Genomic DNA, 21,401 nt, shown 5'->3' on the forward strand with positions numbered 1-21,401 from the left:
TCAAAAGGAGTGTAGAAAAGTGCTACACTTTTTAAGCAAACGAAAGGACCTATAGAGTCGAAAGATAGGAAATGCCCTCATATCTGTGGTACTACATTGTGGTCAGTGAAAACACATTTGACAATGAGATGGCGCTGAAAACGTACTGTCAATAAAGATAACTGTTTAATGAGAGTTTTCTGTTTTATAATTGAGGGGCGCGGAATTCGTATTCTATTCCTTGTGTTGAATTATAATATCGACTTTGTCGACACCAGAAAAATATCCTGAGCTACAAAATGAATAAAATACTTTGTTTATAAAAAAAATATGACAGAAATTGAATATTATGCACAAAGAATAGAGATTTGAAAATAGGTGTTATTTCCGTGCAATACATTGTTTCGAATTGATCTTGATCTTAATCTTAAAATTCGATCAAATTATCAAAAATCAATTTTTTTTTACTGTAAAATATGAATATGGAAAAAAAGTTTCTAGCGAAACAGAGTTTAGAGGTGGTCTTTCTACCCCTTCAATCATAGAAGAACAACACCAAAAAAATTTTTTAATGCCTTCTCGCTCGCATAAAATATCTGCCTGATTTCATTCTAGTCAGTTTTCTATTTGTAAGAAAATTGAATATTGCTTTTCGGGCTCCACCTTTAGGGCGCTGTAACTGAACAGGCGGGAGGCTCAAAAAAAGTTTATGTCAAAGATCGACACTCTTTTTTTGAGAATGAATCACCGCCTGAATTTTTTCGCAACTTCAAATACAGTGTGGTCTGAAGAAACCTTCATATCTCGATTGTCCGGTTTTAGAAGAAAAATGTGGCAAATCGCTTATACGCGTCACTTTCTGATTCCACTTTTTGCATACCCGTAGCTGCAATTCCCTTACGGGGGTTAGCATAACCTCTTGATTTTGAATAGGGATAAGGGGTGTTGCAATAACTAATTTTGAAGAGCGTATCGAGTACTATCTGATCCTGAAATTTCGCTTCAAAATTTCCATCGATAACCAAATTACAGGTAAAACAGCGAAAGAGTAGTTTCTTTTGTCATAGCTGTCTCGATAATTGCTGACAGGAGTATGCCCGTAAGAGGTGTTGGATTAAGATTCAGATTGATGGAGACCAGTTTAACCTGATGCGCCTTAGACCAAAAACCGTACAAAGTTCATCACGGAACTTCAATATGCAGACGACTGCGCACATATCGCTAGCAGCACAGAGGATCTACAGATAATGTTGGACACATACAAACATATATACGAAGCTTCAGGCCTTAGACTCAATATCGACAAAGCCAAAATCCTGGTTAGTCCGCCAGAAAGCCTTCAAATAGATATCAGCCTGAAAAATAAAACTCTAGAACAGGTCGAGCAGTTCAAATACTTGGGAAGCTTCATAAATACTAGGGCTAACCTGGACGCGGAAATACACAACCGTATCAATTTGGCATCACGGACATTCAGGAAGCTAAAGGACAGAGTGTTTCAAAATCACGACCTCAATCTGAAGACCAAGACAGCTGTTTACAAGCCAGTGATCTTCCCAACGCTTCTTTACGGAAGCGAAAGCAGGACTCCCTACAGGCGACACATTAAACAGCTTGAACAAACGCAACAACGTCAACTAAGACAAATAATGCACATCAGATATGGTTCCACAAAGTTTCAAATGCAGAAGTCTTGCAGCGCGCGAGTTGTATAACAATTGAGACTCGAGTAACGAGAGCCTGACTCAGACGTAGTAGCCACATTCTGAGGATGCAAGACACAAGACTCCCCAAAATAGCCCTGTATGGCGAATCCACAGAGGGTGCTCGGAAACCAGTAGGCCAGTATAAGCGGTTTAAGGATATACTGCATCAATCCCTAAAATCAGTAAATGCCAATCATAACTGGGAACAACTAGCGTTAGACAGGTCACAGTGGAGGTCTCTGGTCCACAGTTATAATGGAAAATCGAGAAGAATACGATTCACTTACGATTGACTATCCCGAGTGCGAACGTGATATTTTTGCCTTTTTCCGCCGATTGAGGAAAATCGAGTTTTCGTGGATACTCAGGGGGTGCATAACGCATTTTGTAGTGGCAAAAACTTCCTTCATCCCTTACCCCCCAGCTCCACTCCTACCGCTAGTAAAGCACCCCGCTGGCGTGGATACTCAGGGGATGCATAACGCATTTTAGAGTGGCAAAAACTTCCTTCATCCCTTACTCCACACCTCCACTCCTACAGCTAGTAAAGTATCCCGCTGGCGTGGATACTCAGGGGGTGTAGAAGGCATTTTGGAGTGGCTGAACTTCCCTCGTCCCTTACTCCCCAACGTCCACTCCTACTGTTACAGGGGGTGCATAACGCACTTTGGGTGGCTAACCCTCTTTCCTCCCTCGTTTGTCCGACGCTTACCGCTGCTGTTATCGAAGAACCCCGCTGGCGTGGATACTCAGGGAGTGCAGAACGCACCTAGGGGTGAGCTGTCGTGAATCTGTGCCGTCATCTCCTACTGGCTGAGGTCCGATACCTGTCCGTTAAGTGTGCTTCTTAAGTTCTGGCTGGCGAACGCGTCCGTAGATCCCGTATCACGTTTGAGATCGGATTCCCTGTTTGATTCCGTTCGTTTTGATCTGTAAATTCACGAATATTGTCGTTGTATTTGATTCCGAGATAAACCTGTTCAAGTGTATAAAGTAGACTGTTTCTGTTCAACCCATTATATCTAGTTTTATCACTGTACGAATTTTGTAATAGTGCCATTTGTGTTTCCTTGTACGAGTCGACAAATATAATTTTTGTACGTTGATTTTGACTTTCACTGGTAGTCGCTAACACCTCAGACACCGAGGAACCTTGTCTTCAGCTCGTAGCTACCAGGGTAGGTTTGCTATTTTCCCTTAAAGAATAGCTGGCGCTCAGTAACCTGAGAAAATGGCGTTACATATTCTCGAGATAAATTCCACATTGCCATTTTTACTATTTTCGCTGTTATTTCGTTATTTTTTTAAAGGTCAAATGGGATCTTCAAAATTAGTTATCGTCATCCTATTCAAAATCAAGGGGTTTTGGATGTTGAAGTTACGGAGTTGAAAAAAATCGGAAAACTTGTTACCCCTCGAATCAGAAATTAGCGGGTTAGAACTATGGACCACCTTGTATATACTCATTAGGTATATTGAAATTTACCCACCTTATTAATTGTTATTTCGATTATGTACGACAATTACAACCGTACCATTTCACGTTACCTTCCTTCAGGAGACCACATCAAAACATGGCGCTACAACACCATGAAAGCTTGGAACGTCAACTGGGAAGTGAAGCACATGATGATTCAGTTCGAAGAAGGAAGCATCGTCTTCAGCTGTCTATCGGCCGACTGTAAGGTCGTGCATGAATTCATCGGAGGCTACATATTCCTCTCCACGAGAAGTAAAGAGGCCAGTCAGACACTCAACGAAGAATTATTCCACAAATTAACAGGAGGATGGTCATAAACAAACGCTTACAAATACTTAAGCACAGTTTTCGTGCCTTTTGAATAAACTGACAATGACTAATGATATTCTATTCGACAATCTGTCCACTATCAACTCGTTTCATAATTATTGTTGAATTTAAAAAAAAATTGCGAATGACGAGAATTTCTAATATTTTTTGGATGTCGGCAATAACAGTTTTTATTTGTTGGCGTCGTAGTTTGCGAGTTTAAATATTAACTTCGTTATTCAGTTAGGTGTGCTGTAATAATTCTCCTTTGTGTTGTTTGTTAATGTTAACGAAAATGTAACGAATTTTATTAGCATTTGTTATCCATCACAGTCTTTTATCGAGTTGCATAGTTTTAATGTTGTGATTAATATCAAACGATTAGATGCACCTATTATTGATTTGCCATCCGGAAATTTAAATGTTCATTTGGACTTTATTGAACGAAAAACCGTTTATGATTTTAGATATTAATTGAGTATCTAAAACGGATATTTATTTTGCGATGTCATGTATTTTATTGCCTTCACCTAGGATTAAACAGTATGTGAATTACTGTTAGAGACGATATATTTTTACTAAGGTTTATTATATTCATAAGTGAATTATTATTGTATAAAAATATAAATACAAAATAACAATCAAAATTATCTTTTTTTTTCCTCTATGAACATTTATATCCAAACTACAATAGTTATTTACGTTGTAATGAATCCCAGTTTTCTGAGAAAATTGGAGTTCATTTTAGTGCATTCCGTTCATTTCACATTTCCGCCTTTGAAAATATTTAACTTTCAAATATTCAGTACATTCATTCCGATAGGCAGAGTAAGTGTAAAATACCGTTTATCTGTGTTTAACGTTGTTTTTCTTGCATGCCGTTGAAGATTTCGACGTTTTTCTGATGTTGATATGCGATAAACCGGAGCTGAAGACGTTTTTCACTCTTGTCGCATTCTGGAATTTTCAGATTTTCAACGTGTGGAGGGATTTGCCTATAAAAGCAGATTTTCCCGCGCGACGGTCTCTTTTGTCACTTGACTCTCTTTTGTCTCTTTACGCTATTTACTCTCTTTCCTCTTGTCTCTGCGATTGTGTGCCCGACGAGCCGATCAGTGAATTTAGAATAAATTTTGTGTTACGAAGACAGTGCTCTTAGAAATTAATTTTTATTTTTCGTTTTCCGCGAGTGCCTTGAATAAAGGGGGTAGGTCCCCGTCTGTACCGTTCAGTTTCTTTATTAGACCTTCACCGGTTACTTCTTTGACACTGCTGTACTGTATCGCTTTCTGTTATCTTTTGACATACTTTACCCTGTTTCGCGAGTATGACTTTTCCCTTCGCTATCAGTCATGGTGCGTAAGCCCTTGGGGTAGTGAAGAGAAAGTCCCGTCAACCCCCCTGTTCGCGTTCCTGCGTCATAAGTGTTGAAATAGAAATCTCTTCTTTTCTATCAGTCATGGCGCGTAAGCCCTTGGGGTAGAGAATAAGAGGTACCGCTCGTCGTCAGTGAAATCCCGTAGTTGCGCTCAAAATAGACCTTTTCTTCGCTATCAGTCATGGAGCGTAGCCCTTGGGGTAGCGAATAAAAGTTTCGAATAGATCCGCCCTGGTTGTGTTTCTTTAATTTCTCGAGAAATACAATTAATTACATCCCGATACCGTATAGCAAGTCAGTTCACTTCGCGAGGTCATCCTTAGTATCCATTTCGTCAGTTCTGGTTGGCGCATTTTATTGAACAACCTTTCAATTTTTCACTGTACCCGGTGTAAACTTTATAAAGTGCTCGTGATCGGATCGAATTTCCCGAATGTATGTTTGCTGATCGATTCGCTCATATTTCATACCTACACATATTTCCGTTGTATATATAATCAGTTTCCGAAGGTGTGAATAAACTGGTACATAATTTGATTTTGACTACTTCGTTATCGTTACCACCCTAGATAACAGCGAACCCTTTCTCCGACTAGCAGCTACTCTGGTAGGTTTGCTATTCTTCCTAGTGAAAGAAATAGCTGGCACTCGAGATAAGTTTCTCCGAGGAAACCACGTAACAAGGGCGAAAAACTGTCTATAATAGTCGAGCCTGCAAATTGATTGCCGAGGCTAGCAAGCAGCGGTGACTATAGACAGTTTTTTGAATTTTTTCATTAACCTTTTCACACCTTCATGAAATTAAGTACTCGCCAGTTTGCTGGCCTCGGCTGCGTCGCCGTAGTTGTCAATTACTTCAGCTCTAGTAGATTTCGTGAAGAATTAATTGGGCAACAGAAAATGGTAGTTTTTATAACAGGCACTCTTGTTTTTATTGAATCCTGGATTACTACAATGACTCGCTTTTCTTGCTGAAATTAATAAAATTCGTTGAGGTGAACGAAATTCATTTTCGATTTGTTATGCGGGATTGTGAGAAAATCTGTAATACGAACAGGAAAATCTCGTTCCAATTGATAATTACAGTTGGGAAATATCGGTCCAAGGAACAAACACAAGAAACTATTCTTTCACGACGTTTCGGCACTTTATTGTGCCTTCTTCAGGCTAAAAAATGGAAAATTATGTTATAAACAGTGACATAGATAATATAAAAATATGATGGCATAATATTCATATAAATTACTAAAATTATCAATCTAATACATTACAAATACAGAATAGAATATAAAAAAATATAAAAACACCGAAAACAACATTAAACATCAAAGCAGACTGAGCAAGACAACTGTATAGCAAGACAGGCCAAGGAAAAAGGAAAAATACTCACTGTCAGAATATTAAAAAATTTCAATATTTTCATGTACAGAAAATCGTCATAAAAATGAAAATAAAACGGGAAAACGAGTTCTACCGGATCTAGGCATCGATGTATGTTTGCTTTTTTGGGTCATGACACATCAAACGCAGAATTCAAATGAATGGAAGAAAAACGATCTACAAACACAACGGAAACACGAGAGACAACATGACACTTGTACAGTGGCGTAACGAAACGACCAAATATTTAACTGGGCTTTCAACATTTTGGAATCAAGTTGGAATATGCCACACTCAACGTTCTAACGTCCGTACGTGCATTAACTGTGTTTGGGAACTTCTTTATATAAATCATCTCCTTAAAGCAACGTTTAAACCAGTTGTTCTCCCGACCCAAAATTTCAACCTTCTGAAAATCAAAATTGTGGTTGGATGATGAAGCATGAGCAGATAATGCTGTGGATTCTTTTTTATTCTTGCAATCCCTTTCATGTTGGGCAGATCTGTTGCCCAAATATTGCCCTGTTTGCCCGACATAACACACGCTACAATCCCTACAGTTGATCTTATAAACCACCCCAGAACATCTCTCCTTCGGATCCCTATCCTTAAGCTTTGAAAAAATAGACCGAACAGTTTTGTTGTAGTAATAAATAACACGATTTGTACTATCTTTCATTAATCGTTTGAGTTGTTCGGACAACCTCGGTACATAAATCAACTTACAGACTCTGACATTATTATGGGACTCGTCAACATTATTCAACGTGTGCGGTGGAGGTTCAACATTAGAAGAATAAAAAATTTTATGTATCAAACTTTTCGGGTAACCATTTCTCATCAGAAATAAAGTTTGCTCATCGAAATTTTTCTTGTGAAACAACTCGTCCGATAAATTCTGAATTTTGTGCTTTATCGATTTTATTATCATAACTTTCTGAATTCTCGAGTGCGCTGAGTCTTTATATTCTATTCTGTATTTGTAATGTATTAGATTGATAATTTTAGTAATTTATATGAATATTATGCCATCATATTTTTATATTATCTATGTCACTGTTTATAACATAATTTTCCATTTTTTAGCCTGAAGAAGGCACAATAAAGTGCCGAAACGTCGTGAAAGAATAGTTTCTTGTGTTTGTTCCTTGGACCGATATTTCCCAACTGAAAATCTGTAATATTCTTCAGTTTTTGTCAGTAGCAGCTATCAACTTTCTAAGGTAAGTTACTCATTCCCTCCTTATTATTCAACTTATTATTAAATAAGTTGACCCAGCTTAGGCAGTCTTGACATATTTAATATAATTATATATTAATTTAGTTTTTGAGAGTAAAATGAGAAATGAAACAAATTAAGTTAGAATAGTATGAAAAGTGAAAAAAGTTTCTTATTATGGACATTTTATTAATAAAAGTGATTTACTATTGTTAAAAATTAGCGATGCCTCCTCCGACCTTGCTATTGTCTACGCTACTGACTAGTTTCCAAACGTCAATGGTATAGTGCAAATCAAAGATTATAGAGTTAGGTTATCTCTATAATCTTTGGTGCAAATTCTATGGTACTTGAAGAACAGCATTGACTGACGTACTCTGGGGGTGTCAGAACTTTCCCGTGTGAAAATCGAATATTGTAAATTCTCTAGCAGTTCATCTCATTTTAAGTAATTCTTTATAATGTCTTCTCGTTCAACTTTGGTGCGTACTAGTTCTACTCAAAGGTAATGCACTCTCAGTCTTCTCAAAATTATTAATTACTCTATTTTCATGTTCTTCTCATGCTTTCGTTCTTTATGAAATGTGTCCCACGAGCAAGATTATTAAGAATGTTCAAACAGATTTATAATCCTTACTTGTACTGCTCAATTGATATAGGTTCTTGTCCTCCTCAATTGGTATGATCCCTTCATTATTTTCTCAAATTTATTTATCTTCCTCGATATACAGATACGATCTCAAGCCTTTTGCTCTTCTCGAAACCAACGATTAGTGCTTTTCCTCATTCAGTACTCTCATTTTGTATCGCTCATAATTTATCAATTGTATTTATTTTTCTGATGGACGTTCTAATCGTGCTTACTTATTACAAGTAGTCCGTCTCTGTAAATGTTGTATTCATTCATGAATTTTCGCACTCTTCAAGACCAACGTTTTTTATGTTAATTATAATATTATTGCTCTACTCATATTTAATGTATTGATCACATTGATGGCAACAGTTTAGCTTTCACCCCTTGTTTTCCACTCTTGGCCTAACATCGTTATTGCAACTCAGCCTCCTTATTAAAATTAATTATTTTAACATTCTATTTTTCTGGCAGAATAAAGAAGCTCTCGCAATTAAGTTTCATTGATTGCTCTGTCCCTTTAAACTTTGTGCTGCATTTGTTGAACTTTCTCAGTTGAAGTTTTACTTCAAATGACTAATTTGAACTTCGAAGTTCAAAGAGATCTCAGAATACCTCTGTACCTACCTCTATGAAGTATATATAATTCCTGCATTTACGACCAAAGAAGTTTTATTTCTATCGTAACAAGTATGTTTTGTGATTGAAACTTTCTAAAAGAAATTAAACTACTTTTCAACACAAACACAAAACTGAATTCGAGATCGCATATTTACTGTGATGAAACAATCAAACATTATTGTTGTATAAAATGTTTTATTTTACTTATTCTTAAATCATTAGCTTAGTGCCTTTCACTAGTTTCACTCTGCAATATAACTTAATGAATTATAGATTTTATTTTTATTACTCTTTCTCTTAGAACGACAACAACATATTCTCCAAATTTTCACAAAAATAATTATCACAAATGCAATTACAATAACGAACGATCCTATGAAAAATCCAATGACATCTATCATGTATAATTGATACCAAGAATAATCCAAGGAATCTGCTCTCATATAAGCCGCACCCTTTGTTTTCAAGACATTATCAATCCAAAATACCACCGCTTTTTTCGCTGAAATTGGCTTTTCTTTTAGTATTTTCGATCTTCTTTTACTTTCGTCTTCGTACCTAGAAAAACAAGAATATTTTCTCTTCTAGTGAACTTGATTTCGAAATTACACTGCTCGACAGTTGATAGGGATCACATTCGAATTTCGCTTTATTCGTAACTTTTGTTAAGATATATCTGGAACATCTGTTTTACATGTCTTTGTCAGGAAAAACTGAGATAAACTGCTCCACAAGAGTTAGGGATATCGTATTCAATCGTTTTTAAAAGTATGTAATCTTCGAGAAAATCGCTGTAAAATCATTTAAAACTCAATAACAACTTGAATCGATCCAATAAAAATCAGTATGAGGCATTTCGTCAATCTGGTCGCCTTTTTTCTCAAGTTTAGTTCTTTGAATATGCTTCATGAATGTTCTTATCTTGAAATTAAGTAAGTTTATCAATGGCTTCGATTTGAAACGAGTTTTCTGGAAATGCCAAGACGTAAATTAACAAACGCTGAGGCTAATAGAGCTATCGTAATGCTATAGGGTGGCCTTACTCAGGTTGTTATAGCGGAACGGCTCCAAGTCAGCCAAATTGTGATATCTCGACTTTGGAATAGGTTCAGGGAGACAGGTTCCGTATTGGAAAGACCAAGGCTTGGTGGGCGACGAAAAACAACACCTGCTCAGGATCGTTTCATCACCGTTTCGGCGAGAAGAAACCCTACATCTAAGTGTAGAATATGCTACAGAATACTCTTCAAAATGCAGATGGGGTCCAAGTTTCCATCGAAACCATCAGACTACGTTTGAGAGAGGTGAATCTAGGTTCTAGACGTCCATTAAGAGGAGTTCCATTAACACGTGACCATAAGCGTCAAAGACTGGAATGGACAAGGCAACATATCAATTGGAACAACCTGGTGTGTAGTATGCAAAAAAGATGTCGAGCTGCTATTGGTGCCCTTGGAGCCCATACATTGTATTGATAGTCTTAAAATGCTTGAATTCTCTGGAAATAAAATTCCGTTATTTTACTCGATTTTTCTCAACAACTCTGTATACGCTGCAGACCTACAGGCTAAAATTAATTTGCAACTTGAAATCATGTTAATATCAATTTTCATCACAAAAATCTTATTTTAACTATATTTTTTTGCATTTTAAGTCAATATCCTTAACTCATGTGCAGTAGTTTATTTTGAGTTGTTTTTATCATTCTTTTTCTTCTTCATCAAGCTGTTGCCCTCTGAAAGCGATTTTGTAATTGTAGTAGGCTACATGTATCACATTTTTATTTGCGATATTTTTTCTGGCATATACGCGCGTGTCCAAAGTTTACCTTCGAAAAATTCCCAAAAAGATGGGGTCAGTTAAAAAATTGTCAAGACCGAACAGTTTCACCGAGCTCGATGAAATTTCGAGATTTGTCACTAAAAGAGATGGTACTTCAGAATATGCATCTTATTTGGATATGCGATACTCTGGTATCTGATCAAAATGAACATTTTGAAGCGAATATACCTGATTTCCTGGAACGAATTGATGGAAGTTAAGCGATTCCTATCAATTGTTGAGCAGTGTATTCATACTCACCTGACATTATTCAGAAGCTCCTGGAGGGAGGAACGAAAATTGCTTTTAGTCAAGGATTGAAAAGGTAATGTCCTCGCGTATCCGTGATACTGCGCTTGTGAGGTATCGTACAGTTGATCATCCAAAACTGGAATCAATAGTTGTGGAACGCCGTAGTACAGGCTCTCTATTATATCTTTGGTGTTTCCAAGATGGACGAAAAGTTTCGTATTCGGATGCACTAGAAATGAAGGAAAGGTAAAATCTCATATTTTACCAATACTGAAATAAATTCAGAGTGAGCATACAGGGGTAGGTCGAAACGGTGTAGATTGGGGGAAGGGGTAAAAGGGGGAAGGATGCGTTTTATAGCCTCTCCCCTCAAATGCCAACCTCGCCTACTCGCGGTGCATCCTGTTCTTACGAACAAGGCCCAGGAGACCGAACATGAGCGGTATAACTCTGTTTCCCACAATTACATAGCCTGAACATTGGCTTGAGCAGGAAATGACTCTCTGCGTTGCTTGAGTTACGTCTTAGACCTTGTGGTCTCAGGATACCTGTGCCACAAGATAATCTAGCCGAAACCGCAACCAAAGTTGCACTGACAGCGTTACCAGTGCAGCTTTTAAAAACCTTCTAACGCAGCTCCTACAAAAAGATGGTTCAGTCGAACAGGACAAAATTTGTATCTGGAGGTAAAATACCCTCCCATTCGGATCTCCGGGGGAGGGTGCCTGAGCGAGTTAATCATCGTACAACCACCAATGAAAAGCACATAGCTTTTGCAGCATGGAACGTCAGAACCTTGCTAGACAACCCCAAGGCTGACCGACCAGAGAGGCGTACCGCTCTAATCGATAAGGAACTGCAATGAACATCCATTCCAATAGTTGCTTTAAGCGAAACACGCTTTTCGGACGAAGGTAGCTTGGTAGAACAAGCGTATATTTTTTTTCTGGAAAGCTTGCCGGAAGGCGAAATCAGACAACATGGCGTGAGCTTTGCCATAAGGAACGACCTGGCCGCCAAACTAATCGAAAATCCAGTTGGCATCTCAGAACGTTTAATGAGCCTACGCTTTCCTGCAGCAAATAACACGTTTGTGAACATCATTGCAGTATACACACCCTCTTTGAACTCCTCTGACAACTTAAAGGATACTTTCTACGAAACACTCGTTGCTACATAAGTAGAATCCCAAAACAGGAACGAATTATCCTCCTTGGAGACTTCAACGCCAGAGTGGGCAGATGCCAAGACGCAGAACTGTGGCCAGGAATAATAGGGAAACACGGCACAGACAGCATCAATTCGAATGGAGAACCTCTGCTGGCTATTTGTGCAGAACACAATCTATGTATAACGAACACTTATTTAATTACGAGGCCCAATTCAAGGGAGACCTGGCGCCATCCGCGCTCAGGGCATTGGCATACTCTCGACTATGTAATCGTGAGAAGAAGATTTCAAAGAAGCGTTGGTCACTAAACCCAGAGCAGATCAGGAATGCTGAACTGATCATAGGCTGGTAATCTCGAGAATGAAGATCTCAATGCTCCCAAAATACCAACGCAAGCCAAAGTTACTTAGAGAGCGCCTTCAAATCTCCAAACTACAAAACCCTTCCACAACAGAAAGATTCACAGCCTCCGCCAAAGATAGTCTAACACCACCGGATTATAACGACGACATTGAGAGTCATTGGCTCCGTTTCAAGTCATCCCTTACAAATACAGCGAAAGAAATACTGGGCACAGAATGCTCCCGAAAATCCCCAGACTGGTTGGCCGACAACGAAACTCATATGGCACCCTTCAAAAGTGAAGGAAAAACACAAAGCAGTGAAAACAGCAATTAACCTGACGATGTTGCTGCCAAAAGGAGTCTTATAAATATAAAACGCGAGGTCCGTCAAAAAATGAGGAACATTAAGGATAGCTGGTGGAGAGAAAAAGCAAGGGAAATTCAAGCTTACGCCGATAACCATGACTACAGGCGTTTTTTAGAAACTATTGAAACTATTTATGGTCCAAACAGAAAAGCTAACTTTCCTATAAGAGATGCTCAGGAAGCTATCCTAAATAATGATAGAAAAAAATTCTCGAAAGATGGAAGGAGCATTACTCACAGGTCTTGAATCAAAATAACGACTCGGATTTATCCATTTTAAACCTGCTCCCCGCGTATAGTCCGATGACGTCGCTTGATGACGAAATCTCAATGTCGGAAATCATAAGTGCGATGAAAGATATGAAAATAATAAGTCACCTGGTCCAGATGACCTTCCAGCGGAGATATTCAAAGCCCTGGTTGAAGACATTGTCAATAGTCTCCTACTACTATTCCGCAAGATCTGGGAACAAGGTAATTTACCACAAGACTTCAGAAACGCTTTAGTTATCAACATCTATAAGAACAAAGGCGATACGTCAAATTGCAACAATTACAGGGGCATATCGTTGCTTAGTGTGGACGGTAAAATTGTCTCGAAGATTATGGCTAATCGCCTGTTTCCACTCTTAGAAAAGCTATTACCTGAGGTACGGTAGACCTAATTTTTACACAGTGAACAACAATCAAGGATTTAAACAGCCTTCATCGATTTAAGTAAGGCCTTCGACTCGGTGAATCGGAGAGCGCTATGGAAAATCATGGGAAGCCTTGGAGTACCCGAAAAATTCTTAGCAGTGTGTAAAAGTCTCCATACCAACAACACCGCTAGAATACAGAGTAATGGCTCTACAACCCATCATTTCTTGACCAACTCTGGAATAAAACAAGGCTGCGTGTTAGCGTCCTTACTGTTCAATATTTTTGCCATAGCTGTATCGATAATTGATGACATGAGTATGCATGTAAGAGGTGTTGGTATAAGATTCAGATTTGATGGAGGCCTGTTAGATCTGAAGCGCCTCAGAGTAAAAACCCGTGCAAAGTTTATCTCTGCAGGAGACTGCACACTTATCGCTAATATCTCAGAGGATCTACAGATAATGTTGGACACCTATAAATATATATACGAAGCTTTAGGTCTTAGATTCAATATTTACAAAACCATAATCCTGGTAAGTCTGCCAGAAAGCCTTCAAACAGATATCATCCTGTAGGATGGAACTCTAGTAACAGGTCGAAGTGTTAAAATACTTGGGAAGCTTCATAAATACTAGGGCTAACCTACACATGGAAATACACAACTGTATCAATTCGGCATCACGGTCATTCTGGAAGATAAAGGACAGAGTGTTTCAAAATCACGACCTCAATCTGAAGACTAAGACAGCTGTTCACAAAGCAGTGGCCCTCCCATCGCTTCTTTACGGAAACGAAAGCTGGACACCCTACAGGCGACATATTAAACAGCTTGAACAAACGCAACAACGTCATCTAAGACAAATAATACACATCAGATGGTTCCACAAAGTTGCAAATGCAGAAGTCTTGCAACGTGCGAGTTGTACATCAATTGAGACTCAAGTAACGAGGGCCCGACTCAGATGGAGCGGCCACATTCTGAGGATGCAAGACACAAGACTTTCCAAAATAGCTCTGTACGCCCAAATCACAGAGGGAGCTCGGAAATCAAGAGGCCAGTATAAGCGGTTCAAGGATAAACTGCATTAATCCCTAAAATCATAACTGGAATTAACTAGCGTTAGACAGATCGCAGTGGATGTCTTTGGTCCACAGTTATAATGGAGACTCGAGAAGGATACAGCGGCGGCCAGATCTGGTCGGTGACTATCCATGCCCAGAGTGTGGAAGGATCTGTAGGTCACGGTTGGGTCTCTGTCACAGTAGGGCAACCAGTCCCAATTAGCCCTAAGTAATTATAAGTTTGATCGCACCGATAGTTTTGTTTTTTCGTAGATAACGGGATACAGCAATGATGATGATGAATGAGGGTATGAGGGGCTGGCTGTCTTTATTGGGACACTATGTATAATTATGGATGAACTATCATTCACCTAAAACATTTCCTAGTTTCAGCGGATCTTGAAATCTTAGATTTGCCGGTTGGTTCGGAATCGCCTGCTCATCCCATACCCACAAAAAATCATATTCAAATTCGGAAAGTACCTCGACCATCCAGTCACGTGTTTCTTCGGACAGATAGCTACTTGTCAGGAAATCCAAATCGATATAAACCACCCCTTTTTTAGAACCATCGAAGAATGCTTGAACTTCAACGGGCAGCCTTCCTGGAACATCAATGTGAAAACCTCCAATATCTACCATGTTCGGTAACGTCGGTACGAATTGATAAACGGCAACGTCGGAATTCAAAAACGCCAGGGTTGTGTTATAGATTATATCCGACAAATCCGGAGCTTCGGGAAAGTGTGCACTAGTCACGTTTCTATGTTCCTTCAGAACGACAAACTCCTTGTATAACTTTTCGTAAAGGTACAGAGCAAGATTCAACGATCTCTCCAAAAAGTTTTTAGATATTGAGAACGTCGCAGGGTATTCAGTGACGAAAGTTGGAAGACAAGGATTTCCCAAGTAATCGTTGACCCAAAAATTAGCCCTGTGTGGGTGGAAAATGACGAGGTGCGCTTTGAAATGCCAAGCGAGCACTTTTAGGGCGTCCGCGAAGACTTCTTCGATGACGACCACGTCGAAGTTGTGGTTCAGCAGCTGTTTGACCCCCCGTTCCTCGAAGACCCTTGGTATGATGCCTTTGGAATATTCGTGGATTCTGTGTATGGCGAAGAACGGATTGTGATTCGTTTCTTCTGTGGCTTTGAAGAGAGCATCTGGAAAGAAAATGTCTAGTATTAATCTGAAAGCAAATAAATCTGAAAAGTTTTAAAAAAAAGATAAAGAATAAATCCAGTGGTGTATTTGTGCAAATAATTAGTAAAGTGTATACAGAATAAGTATGAAATGACTTCACGAACGGAAATCAGTAACTTTAAAGTCGCACAAAATCGAGCAATTTCTTAGATTTTGTGTTGTTAACACTATGCTGCGTTGCCGGTGTTCTAGCGATTTATTTCAATCTTTTTGTTTTGGTCAAAGAATTGGCATAACTCCATAAACTTGAGTTCCAGCTGTTTTCGATCAATTCTCGTTATGGGTACTGAAATTTCATTACTTTTTCACAATGCATCAGCTATTTTCGAAACTATCCAATTTTCATGTTGAAAAGTTCCTTTCTGCTTCCCTAGCAAGACTCGAAATTTATGATAGCTTCTTCATTGAATTATTTCGAGAATAAACGTAATGGCAGGGCATGTTTATCCCTTGCTGTAAGTATCAAGGATCAATTATTTTATAACTCACGATTAATTTTAAATGTCTACTAAAGTTACATTACTTATTTCTTGCAGTGCTGCCTTGGAAATAAGTTAATGGATTGTTTCAATATTGGTTCTAAGGTATAAATGACTATGAAGAACTTAGTCAGACTATACAGTGTGAAAACCATTTATTGGAATTCTTCTTGTCCTAATGTTAAAAAATTCAATGGTGCACATCTTAAGAATAAATTGTGTGATTCGCACAAGTCCATCCTCTTTTTTTAAATGGCACACCCTGTATGTATATATTTCTTTGAAACTCCGTGATAAACTGATTTCAACGAACTGTATCATATATGTTCTATCAGGAATAATACCGGATAAAATTTCGATAATTATTTATTGAGTTCAAGAAAATAAATACTCGAATGACATGATTTGATTGATTTTAATACATGCTCAAAATGTTCTCCACCTCGTTGTTGGCAATAACCCAGTCCCCTATAAAAAAGTATTTTGGGCAGTTTATGTCCAAAAAGTATTGTAATGAGGTTGCGTTTTTTATGTAAAACTACACCCTCATTTTAGAATTATTTATTATTTGTTTCCGTTTCATATATTTATATCATGTTAATTTTTTCCAGAATCCAGAGGTAAGACAACACTCAGTTTCATTATCTTGGAACTTCAGCCTCCATTTTAATCCGTCCTATGCCACATTTTGAGTTCCACCCCTACTATTAGTACGATACCCTGCCGGCGTGGATACCTGGGGGTACAGAACGCACTTTGGGGTGGCTACGCTTCCTTAATTTTCCCTTACTTTCCAGTGTACACCCCTACTGTTAGTACGATACGTACTGCTGGTGTGGATACCCGGGGGGTGCAGAACGCACCTAGGGGTGAGCCGTCGTAGGTTTGTGCCGTCTTATTTCAACCCCTGACCCTGCTGAGTTCCGGCACTTGTCCGTTAAGTGTATATTAATATTTGTGTCTGATTCCCAGAGAAACCTTGACAAGTGTGTGAAGTTCAACCTAAGCTTTTCACTCAACAGATTTTGTAATTGTGCCTTTTGTGTTTCCTTTTACGAGTCGACAAATAAACCGTTTTTATACGTCGAGTAAGATTGTTGAAGAGTTGGAACAAGAACAAGATTGTGATGACAATTGTGAAAAAATTTGTGGATAATTTAGATTTATTTTATAGGTGAGTTTTTGGACCAATTTTCTTTTTCGTTAAGTTTTTGTTCTCTCAGTTGGTAAATGATGAGAAAAATTCCATTAAATTTCCACGAATGGGTAGATATCAAATGAAACCATATGGTTCATTCAGTCATCTCGAGATGGATTGTTTCACGTTATTTTGCGGTAATTCAGATAGCGAATGATGAAGTGCATATCGTATTCAGTACCGAATGATTTTTAAATTTTCAAAAATTTTGTATGGGCTATTTTTGAAGAAACGCTAAATTTTGACCAATTCTACCTTCTGTTGAAAAAGTCTCAGAGCTTTAGTACTTTACAAACAATTTGATGTATATGGTCGGAAAATCGATCGTTCCTTACCCTGGCTTAGAGAAATATACTACACTCATCTGTTTTCTCTGTCACTTGGTGTATTTTACACTCGTTTCTAGACTAATGTAAGTGGGATATGATCTTACCAGTGCTTTCATCATTACGAACAATCACTTCCTTGAAATGTACACCATTGTTTGTTTCATCACTATATCTGCTTATGAGCACGCAGTCATGACCAGCTTGCACTAAATTAGTCATGAAAGACTTCCCTAAAATATAATGATTTCTGCCTAAACCCATGAATATCCCCAGTATTTTCGCACAATTTATCACGTCAGAACAAAACACTATGAGAAGAATCAACACAACAGTCTTCATCGAAAACATTTCGTTGTAAAGTTATACTGAAAATTTCACAAAAAATCAAGAAGAAACCACATATTCAGATTCAAACTGGCACAACTACACATAAAATTCGTAACGACGAGGAGGAAATCGGTTATCGGGAAAATTTACACGGCAGTTATCTGCAATTTTCAGATTTGGATGTGGTTTGTAGCTTCTGATATGAATATACTGATTTTTCAATACTGGATCATATCCTTTGGACAGAAAGATATGGATTCAAATTTCATTTAAAAAATTACGTTCGGCATAAAGGGATGACCATGATAGTATACACAAGGTATATTTTAACGGACTCTTTATTTTGAACACAATGTGATAAATCACAACAGTCACCTATAAAAAAACTATCAAGATAAAGAAGTAAACATTCCTCAAAGTAGAATTCAATTCGATGGAAGGAGTAATGTTCAAAATTTGCAGTATTTTTTGAAGTGAATACAAAGGTGAAGCAGAACTTCCCTGGGGGAAAGTTTAGTATTTGGGAGTAAAATATGGGAGATATAATAGCATGAAAAGTGAAAAAAGTTTTCATTTTGAACTTTTTATTATGAAAAATTCATTGAATACATATTTATACATACAGGGTGAGTCTTTGACTTGTTGACTGTTTCAACAGTAGATGATTCTTGAGGTCAAAAGAAACCCTTTTTTCCTTTACCATTTTTTCCGATTCGGCCCTAATAGAAAGATAAATATAGCCATTTAGAATTTTCATGATGACCTGTGCCACCCCTGAAAATTACCTTCGGAATAATTTCGAAATCTGTGACATTACACATCTGTGGATCTTTCAAACAGAGTTGTATTCAGCCAAAGTACCAAATTTTTCAAATTCTACAGACACTTTTCAATTTTTGAACATCAAATTACTCGAAAAACGCGCATTATACGAGAAAATATGAAGAATACTTTCATTTTACAACACGTTAAAATATTCATTGGATAGGGTCCATTTAGTTTCAAGTGTTGCATGGGTTCTTTGAATTTTTGGTAAATTTATGGTAGGTAATTGTCATAATGGGAAAATGGAACACGTGGGTGATATCTTGTGTTCGAAAAAGATTCATCAAATAAATGAAATACTATATTCCGAAATTCATTTCATTCGATAAAACCCCGTTTGTGAGATAGAACAAATTTTTTTTTGTGGTTTTTCTACAGCCTGTATCTTTTGAACCGAGCCGATTCGGAAAAAATGGGTAAGAAAAAAAGTGTTTTTTTTAAATTATCTTCGATATAATTTGCAGTATTTCCAATAATATGCGGTAACACTTGATCGATAGAAATCTCCAAAAAGTCCAAATACGTACATATCTCTAATCAGATTACCAGTTATGAAAATCAAATCATTAATGATGCCACACAAATATTCCAGTCCCAATTCGTGAAACGATTTCCGACTTAATTATGAAGTGTTTCCTCAGTTGGCTTCAATAATGTTTTCATTTTGTTGATTATTGAATTCATATCTTTTCCGAAAAAATGAGAATCGATAATTTTTTATTTATTACGAACAGATCATTAAGTTGGCTTACTGGTTCTTTGACATGTGAATTATTCTTAGTTTTGAATCGAGACTTGTATGTGTTCTAATTCATTGTTCGACATGGTTTATTCAATTGCAGAGCGGGTGGAAATAATTTCACTTTTTTTTGCAAACAATCAATGTGCGAATAGAACCGCAGAATTCTTCAATCAACGACATTTAGATAAACATGTTAATAGGAAATATGTTTTGAAGCTCAAAATGTCGATTTTTCACAAAAAAACACTACAAGTGCCATGAAAACACCACTTCGTGTTCAAATACTTAGTTAAGAATATTTCGAGAACTACTGCATAAAATGAAAAAACAATTACTGTGCTGAAATCAGTATAAAAAAACCTTTCAAATGAGGTATCACTCACCCCATCTTCCTAATTCAAAAATTGGGGGTGAGGGTTGTAGTAGCAAGGGTTGAAGCAAAGATTATAGAGTTAGGAAGATAGGAAACCAAGCGTATACACTTGCTGTAGCGCCACCTGGTGGTTCAATTGTTGTACTAAGATGTCAAGAATGGTTAAAATATTTATTCGACGGCCATTTGGAGAAACAGAATTTGACTTTTGTAAGATTTGAAGAAACATGGCCGTTTTGTTTTGGTTCTCTTTCCGCTCGTCGTTTATTTAGTTCATTTTAGTCGTTTATTATTAGAGTTTTTTGTGTATTTACTTAGTGAAAACTTCAAAATCAAAGAAAAATATCTTTGCTCAAAATGTCTTATGGAAACTATTGTATGGTGAGGAACTGTGGAAAATGTAGTACGAAAGATTCTCCGAATATAAGTTTTTTGAATTTACCATAAATATCTGAACGTAAGTATTGAAACTCGTACAATGTGACTCTGATATTGATTGATTTTTATTTTCAGTACTCTGAAGTGAATAGGATTTTCAGTATGTCCAGACATTAACTTGGTGAACTGCAGTAAAAAAGTTTCTCCTGGAATACGTAGAGTCATTATAAATTCTTTGAGGTTGTATCTCCTAAATACTGAGCAGAAAAAAGAAATTTGTTCTCTGATGTACGATGAAATTAGTCTATCTGAAGAGTTGCACTTTGGCGATCACCACGTTGTCTATGAGTAAGTGGTGAGACAAGCTGAGGATGGTATAAAAGAGTAAGTCCAAAACTTCAAGTGAAAAAAACAGAGCAATACAAAGTACTAGAGAAACCAACAGGTCGAATTTGGGAATAATTTTTAAGTTTAAATCTGATTTTCTCAAAACCAAATAAAATGCACTTGTACTCCTAGGCTCTTACACTACAATTTTATACATTAGAATAGATACACGTATTTCAATTTATCACTGAATTTTATCATTTATAGCTGGATATATGTATTATTAGGTTGATATGTAATTCATGTTATTAGTGAAGTTATTTGCATTTTGGAGTTGACTTGTTATTCTTACATATCTTTACCGATATACAGGTTACACCTATGTAAATTTGTTTTTAATTGTGGTTCTGAAAATTCTGTAACTAATATGTAAAAGAATTCTTGAGATATGTTGTATCGAATATTTGTTCATATTAATTTCTGATAAAAATTTTACAAATTCAACTGATTCTATTAATTGGAAAAAAAATGTATTGTGTAGAAATTACACCTTTGATTTATAACATTTCACCATGTTCTGTTGTGTCCTATATTCAGAGCTCAATTATTTGTGTACAAGATGTTTTCAAAGGTAAATGATTTTCACCAATTGTACCTTCCGTTAAAAAAAAGCCTGACCTTTGAATACACCATGTACAATCTTCAATTTTGTCAAATTTTTCTATATATTTCAAATAAAAAGTATAGCAAATCTAACACAGTATTTCATTAATATTAATTGATTCACAACAATGTTTAGATGAAAAAAACATCTTGATCACAAAACAAAGGCCTATTTTTGTTTTGTCGCTCAGGATGT

General features: G+C 37.2%; 2 protein-coding genes and 1 long non-coding RNA gene across 3 annotated transcripts in view; 2 read left to right on the forward strand and 1 right to left on the reverse strand.

Moving 5' to 3' along the window:
- LOC123306840 (unc-112-related protein-like) overlaps window positions 1-4,121 on the forward strand; it is a 48,586-nt gene extending 44,465 nt beyond the window's left edge. The window contains exon 9 of the mRNA XM_044889004.1: window positions 3,244-4,121. Coding sequence (XP_044744939.1) covers window positions 3,244-3,482 — 239 coding nt within the window. The 3' untranslated portion in view covers window positions 3,483-4,121. The remainder of the gene's footprint in view (window positions 1-3,243) is intronic.
- A 4,714-nt stretch (window positions 4,122-8,835) lies between these two features.
- Window positions 8,836-18,201, reverse strand: LOC123307319 (UDP-glycosyltransferase UGT5-like). Its single transcript, XM_044889575.1, has 4 exons — window positions 17,675-18,201; window positions 14,733-15,524; window positions 10,786-11,005; window positions 8,836-9,261 (listed from the first exon to the last, which is right to left on the reverse strand). The coding sequence occupies exons 1-4, from the start codon at window positions 17,916-17,918 to the stop codon at window positions 8,946-8,948; spliced, it is 1,572 nt and encodes a 523-aa protein (XP_044745510.1). The 5' UTR covers window positions 17,919-18,201; the 3' UTR covers window positions 8,836-8,945.
- Window positions 18,202-19,919: 1,718 nt separating this feature from the next.
- LOC123307597 lies at window positions 19,920-21,037 on the forward strand. The gene is made up of 2 exons (XR_006536988.1): window positions 19,920-20,294; window positions 20,351-21,037. It is a non-coding gene; the product is annotated as an uncharacterized LOC123307597 (long non-coding RNA).
- Window positions 21,038-21,401: the final 364 nt, after the last annotated feature.

This window comes from Coccinella septempunctata, chromosome 2 (assembly GCF_907165205.1).
Source record: "Coccinella septempunctata chromosome 2, icCocSept1.1, whole genome shotgun sequence".
NCBI lineage: Eukaryota > Metazoa > Arthropoda > Insecta > Coleoptera > Coccinellidae > Coccinella > Coccinella septempunctata.